This window comes from Lissotriton vulgaris, chromosome 1_2 (assembly GCF_964263255.1).
Source record: "Lissotriton vulgaris chromosome 1_2, aLisVul1.2, whole genome shotgun sequence".
NCBI lineage: Eukaryota > Metazoa > Chordata > Amphibia > Caudata > Salamandridae > Lissotriton > Lissotriton vulgaris.
In genome coordinates this window covers 180,433,430-180,440,424 of record NC_141686.1, presented here as the reverse complement: position 1 = coordinate 180,440,424, position 6,995 = coordinate 180,433,430, and the positions used below count along the sequence as shown (strand labels likewise).

Sequence of the window (6,995 nt, the reverse complement as noted above, 5' to 3'; positions counted from 1 at the left end):
ACTGAAAGTCTTAAAATTAGGATTTTTCTCAATTTAGTAGTAGTAAAGTTAGGACTCCTAACTTTAGGACTCCTAAACTGAGAAAAATCCTAATTTTAAGACTTTCAGTATTCACAGAAGGCATTTAGGAGTCCTAAAGTTAGGACTGCTAACTTCTGTGAATACCGAAATGAGTAAGTGCCTTCTGTGAAAACCAAAATGAGTAAGTGCATTCTGTGAATACCAAAATAGTAGTAAGTTTAGGATTGAGTCTTAAGTTCATTCTGTGAATCGGGCCCGTAGGGCCTAGGATAGTTTCTGGACTCATATTTATTCTTGACCTCAAGTCTTCAAGTTTATGTCCTTTGAGAAAGGGTTTGTTTGCCAAATAACTTTTTAATGGCATTTATGACTTCCTTGTTCCTCAAACTGTATATCACAGGATTCAGCACTGGAGATATGATGGCATACATAGCAGACACTACCTTGTCAGCCTCCATCTTGTCACTAAATGCGGGCCTGACATACGTGTAGATGACGCCCCCATAGAAGATGGTGACCACACTCATGTGTGAGGCGCATGTTGAGAAAGCCTTTTTCTTCTTCTCTGCTGATCGGATTTTCATGATAGTGGAAATGATGTATGTGTAAGATACAGCAGTGAGTAGGAAACAGATCATACCTAGTAGTACATCTGAGGCTACAATAACAACGTCATTAACAAAGGTATTGGAACTTGCAAGTTTCAGAACTGGAGGAATCTCACAGAAGAAGTGATCAATGGTGTCTTCGTCACAGAAAGACAGCTTCAAGATGAGGCTAGTGTGGGTTAGGGAGTTCGCACATCCCAGCACCCATGCAGAACCTGCCAAAAGGACACAGGCCATCCTGTTCATGATGACTGTGTATCGCAGTGGGAAGCAGATTGCCACATAGCGGTCATATGCCATAACTGTCAGAAGAATGAGCTCAGTGCTGAGGGCAGCGGTGAACAAGTAAAGTTGAGAGATGCACCCAGAGTAGGAGATAGCCATTCTCTTCATAATAAGGATGTCCAGCATCTTCGGGATGGCTGCTGTGGTGCAGCAAATATCCAAGACAGACAGGTTGATCAAGAAGAAGTACATTGGTGTGTGAAGGCGGGGGTCCGCAGTAATAATGATGGTGATGAAGACATTTCCCACCAAGGCCATTAGGTATATCAAGAAGAAGATGAAGGACAGGGTGGGCTCTAGGCTTGGGTATTTTGACAGGCCAATCAGTAGGAACTCCTTCAGATCTGTTTGGTTCATCTGTTCTGCACAGGTAAAGTGGTGTGTCTGGAGACGAAGAAAGAAATATTTAGAATGACATGGATGTTGCCCTCCTAGTGAATTTCACATCTATATGTCATGATGCCCATATTCCCAGTCAAAAAGGAATATATATACAAACATATCTGAAGATTCTATGTTTGTAAATAAAGGTGGGTCATTAAAAGAGGTGTTTTACCATGTGCATTTGTAAAACTTAATTCACACATTTATTACTTTAGTGCCAAGGTCAAAGCCTACAATATTAGCAATGTTTTACTATCTCAAAAAATCGTTGATTTGCTCACATATTCAAATATTCAATAGTTACACAAAGGAAAACTACTAGACTAATAATATGTGGGCCCATTGAATGACAATGCATCTCACTGCACAAGTGTAACCATGAATATTCTGACTGAATACAACTGCTGCACATGAAAATCAGCATGACATAAAACATATAGATCCACTAAGGATCCAATGGGATCATGATCGCTATGAGCACGCATGTCTCTTGAGTCATGGCTATTTACAAAAAGTCAACAATGGTAACAAATAGAATAGTACAGCTTGTCTTATTAACATGATACGTTTACTTATTACGTTGACATTGTTTGTTTGACCTATGTGCATATAATTTAGCACCTTCTTTCTGTATACACCTTTATTTTGCTCTGCAATGTTTCATGCACTTCAGTCAATGGGGTTCAATGGTATTTGGTGGAAACTGAAAGTTGAGTGCTCAGTTTTCAAGCTCCTTTAAATTTTTGATCTCCTTTATAGCAAACACTACTGAGCCAAAGGACACCAAATTTGGCATGTTGATAGACATGTACTCACAACAGGTGCTAATGTATGCCTATATGCATTGAGTAGATTTGGAGATTTTTTCGTCATAAAAGGGGGCCGGTCGAGCGTCAGATGATAATTCTTTGCCATATCTATACTTTAATCTTGAGCTCTGAAGGTCATTTCAGGATACACACTGTGGAAAATATTCAAATAGTAATGGAAAAGATTTGAAGGACTTAAAAATGTTTACCAATACTGTGATGCGGAAAATACCTCGTGGGGTGACAGCAACCCCCTGAACAAAGGGATAATCTGTTTGAGAGTGCAAATGCTGTCCTCAAAATTAGGTAACAAAATGTGCTCCTATTTGCAAATACTACAAAGTCCTGCAGATACACTCTTTTGAAGCTCGGAACTGTGTCTATTGCTGGCCCAACAATATGGTTTTAGTGAGCTAACACATGCACCTTCAGGTATGCACAAATTCTGTTTGCAAGATTTCATACACAGATGCTGGTAAACACAACACAGTGAGTCCTGTTGTCTTTGATGTCTTTTCCAATACTGCAAAAGAGAGTAACACACAAGGAACGTTTTCTGTATAGACTGCATACAGGGGAATCATTGTGATGATTTAGTGCACTAATCAGATATAAAAAAGTACCTCATGCATTCCAATGGAAACACTTCTAGAAGACTAAATAATATAATAAGGCCGTAACTTAAAGCGAGAGAGAAATATTGTTCTTGGTGAAGCCAAAGCCCACTCTCTGGGATGCAGTTCCAATTTAGGGACTAATCACATGGTAAGGAGTGTAAGGGATGTGGATAAAATTCCCTGATCTTGGTCTAGATGTTAGAGTTGGAAAAATGGACAACACTGACACATCACATGAAAATCATTTTTACACATAAGAATCCATGATTCCCAAAATCTCTAAGGATCAAAAGAGCAGTTTCAGCAACCTTTAACATTAAACACATTTCCGTATTGAATATTTTACAAGAAAGACTACCATGGTGCTATATATGACCGAAGGTTTTAAGATGTCAGTCTTGTGAGCATGGGTGCTTGATGGTAGGCCGATAATTCACTGCAACTGACCAAACCGGCATTTGAGCATGTGGGGGATGGGGATAAGCACAGAAATGAACTCAGTGAACACTGTGCTTACTACCTCAACACATACCAACTCCTAGACACCACGCAAACATGTTTCAGGCCCAACCACAGCACAGAGACAGCACTTGGACAGTCCTCCTTGCAGCAAAAGATGATATCATGTATCAGGTTGATCTTCGACCATAGAGAAACAGTGGCCCTCATACTACTCAATCTCTCAGCAGCCTGCAGCATGATCACAGAATCCACAATTATCAGAAAACTACACAAAACAGGCAACCATGGACCTGCCCCAAAAAAAGTCTGCTCCTTCTTTCCAAGTAGAACACAAAGAGTCATCCTGCCACCTTACATGTTGAAAGCTAAAACCCCACACCAGTGAAGTCCCCCAAGGATCATCTCTCAATCCAACTATATTCAACATCTGCATGAGCAATCTGACCGGCCTCATCAGATCATATCAGCATCAACATACTTTATTACACTGAAGATACCCAACCAATAACTTTCCTTTCAGACAAGGCCTAAACGACAAAAACAAACCTCATCACCTGCTTGATCTTGGTAGGTGCCTTGATGTGATCCAACTGCCTCGAATTAAACAACAGAACGGATGCAGTGATTTTCAGAAGGAAAAACTCATGGCCACCAGACCTCAGCCCCAGAAACCCCCCCTATCCAGAAACCTAAGAATGATCCTGTATGACAAGCATGACAAGTAAGCCCAGGTGAACGCAGTGACCTCAATCTGTTTCTACACCCTGATGATGCTGCGAAAGATCTTCAAATGTCTACCAGAGATCAGCAGTAAAACATTCACTCAGGCCTTGGTTGCCCGAAAATTTGACTATTGCAAAAATCTCTGTGCAGGATTTACCAAGAAGCTCCTGAACAGAGCAATCCAAAAGGGCGCAACAAAAACTCATTATCAACCTACCTTGCAGCACAGACATTACCCCAAACCTCAGAGAACTTCCTGGGCTTGCTGTAAACTTCTCAAAAACACATATAAAGTTCTTACACAGCTTTAGTCCAACAATCTCAACAGCAGCATACACATCCATCTACTTCCCATGCACTTCTCAGCTGGACTCACTAGCTCACTTTGCCCACATCCACAATACCCTGTGCCTTCTCTTTCATCTCCCCCATACATGGAATGACCTACTAGATCATATCAGATCCTCCTAACCACTTCTCGAGTTCTGCTAGGAGCTGAAAATCTGGATCTTCAAATAAACTCACCAGGAAGACAGCTGCCCACCCACCTGTACAGTGCCCGGATACCCTCACAGGTGATACACGCACTATACAAATAAGGATACTATAAAGTGACATAACTTTTGGGTGTGAAGTGTGTCTGTATTCAAGGTTTTCTACTCATTGTCAAACACTGTAGGATCATGTTTGATTGACAAAGGCACTGTATGCAGTGCCTGCTGGGGCCTAAGGCTGCACGGTGCTGGCTGTATGGCCAAATCAACGTGTGCACTGCTAAAAGCTAAATTCAAGTAGCACCTTTTACTCCACAACCTCCTGCATGTGGCCTTTAAATATGTGCAGCCAACTTTGGGCACAGGGCATAACCTTTAGCCATACCCTTTTGTCAACTCTTAGGCCCCCTTGTGTATCTCCTGTGGACATTCACTGTAGTTTACTGATGTTGGGCATGTCCGAACACACCTTGCCCTCAGTCTCTGTTACTTCAAAATACTATTTACAGTATTCAGGTGACACAACATTCTCAGGGTGCAAGACATGGCCTCTAAACCCACTGTGCAAAGAGTTCTGTTTAAACCTTTGTCAGTGCAAATTCTGCCAGTATGGGTAAAGTCCTCTTTTTATAATCATTCCACATTCTCTTTATTGTCATGGGCTTCCCCCCTCTAACCCGTTTAGATTATTTCCATATGTTTTCCCAAAGAACTAGATTTTGTTTTATCAACAGTCCCACCAGGGCCCTAATGGGAAGCAGTAGTATTGGCAAGGCATGCATTCAGATATGTAGATTTCAGTGCAATATCATTCCCTCCAAAATATTTCTGTGGGATAAAGCTACCTTTAAACTCACCTGTTTCTTTGAATATTCTTACTTTAAAGCATTGAGCAATTTTAGCCTCAAAAAAGTTTTCAGTCACAGCCAACTGATTAATCAAGTTGATAAACAGAAAAAAATCTTCCTCATCATATGAAAGGAATGTTTATCAACTTCCCAATTCAATGATGCTCCACCCATATAGATGCACAATTAATTTGCTAATTATCAATTAAGATTTAAATAAATGTAACTTTTTAGATCCAAATGACATAAATAAACCAAACAAAAATAATTGCCTAGTATGAATAAAGGTCACATATTATAGGATGCATTTATTTGATGGCATGTATTGTTAATGCTAGTAATGCGGATCAGTTGTTCCATGTTCTAAATTTCAAATATACCTCATTATGTACTTTGAGGTAACAGCAATGCTTATCGCATTAGAAAAAAATCAAAAACCCTTTATAATTTATACTTTATTCATATTTACGAGAACAGGATATAAGCTGTCACAAATTCAAAGTCAGAATTTCTTGCAAGCCAGAGTTAATAGGACAACAAGCAGTAGAGAAAGCTGAAATTGTGCATATTGTAAGTGCTCTGAAAGATACACTGCCATGATGAAGGTGCACCTTTTATAAGCCAAGTCAAAACCTTGTTCATGGCAGGAAACCTTTACAACAGCCTTGTCTTCCCGAAGAGTGAATCGGAATGTTGTTTCTCCACACAAATGCATCAGATCCATATCCGGAGAATCCACAGGTATTCAGAACTTAAATGAAGGCTGTGATAAAAATAAATGTGTTAAGATGAGTCTCAAATAAGTGACATAATAGAGTGATTTAGAATGATGTCCCTTCCTGTATTGTGTGTTGCATGCATATTACCTGCACAAATGTCTGTCGAAGTAAATAGTACAAAAACATTACATTGGTTTAGAGTTTGGTTTAAAGGGCACTCCATCAGAAATGCAACAGAGTACCTAGTCAAACCCTGAGACCACCCTCCTCTTCATTTTTCCATTGATGAAGCCTCGATTCAATCTGTTGATTGAATGCTTCATCCAATGAGAATGGGGATGTCAGAGGAAGCACATTACACTGCCCACTCTTTTTAGGGTGGACAGTGTAATGTCTGTTTTTCCTGACTGTAACCTCCAGGAAACTTGTGGTGGTAAGTGATAGGAATACAAACTTTAATGAACCCCATGCCCTGGGAGAAAACTGCCAGGGTATGAGGCTCATTCGTTTTATGACTCCCTTCCTGCGATTTTGTCAGGGGTTGCCTTTTATACTACGGTTTTTGGTTACAAATTAAATACCAGCAGATGCACACTTGTATTCTTAAATAAACACACTTTTAAACATGATTTCTCTTCTTCTAACTTTACATGGAGACCTACTCAAATGTGGTACCTAAGTCTTCAATTTACTCGATCACTCACTACTTATATTTCTATTGATATAGATGCATTTATCCATAAGATTGCCTCTTTAACTTCTAGTTGGCACCTGTTAGAGCTGGCATCATTGGCGTGGGTTTACACAATATTTTTGTCTTTGACTTCTGTTATTTTGCTCTGTGTTGGACTTCGTTTTCACTGGTTCAGATGTTTTGGGCACTTTGCCACTGCTGTTCAGTGTCAATGTGCAAGTACTCCTTGTACATTTTTGTGATGGATTAGTGATTCCATGATTGCCATATATGATTTAGTAGTCAGTCCCCAGTACAATGCACTGTGTGTGCCCAGGGCCTGTCCATCAAA

General features: G+C 40.0%; 1 protein-coding gene across 1 annotated transcript; it reads right to left on the bottom strand.

Annotated features, from left to right (window-relative positions):
• Positions 1-335: 335 nt before the first annotated feature.
• Positions 336-1,271, bottom strand: LOC147734840 (olfactory receptor 13G1-like). Its single transcript, XM_086952502.1, has one exon. The coding sequence runs from the start codon at positions 1,269-1,271 to the stop codon at positions 336-338; it is 936 nt and encodes a 311-aa protein (XP_086808628.1).
• Positions 1,272-6,995: the final 5,724 nt, after the last annotated feature.

What these genes read in the sequence shown, in the direction of transcription:
- LOC147734840 (XM_086952502.1), bottom strand. Translation starts at nt 1,271, where the DNA reads ATGAACCAAACAGATCTGAAGGAGTTCCTACTGATTGGCCTGTCAAAA.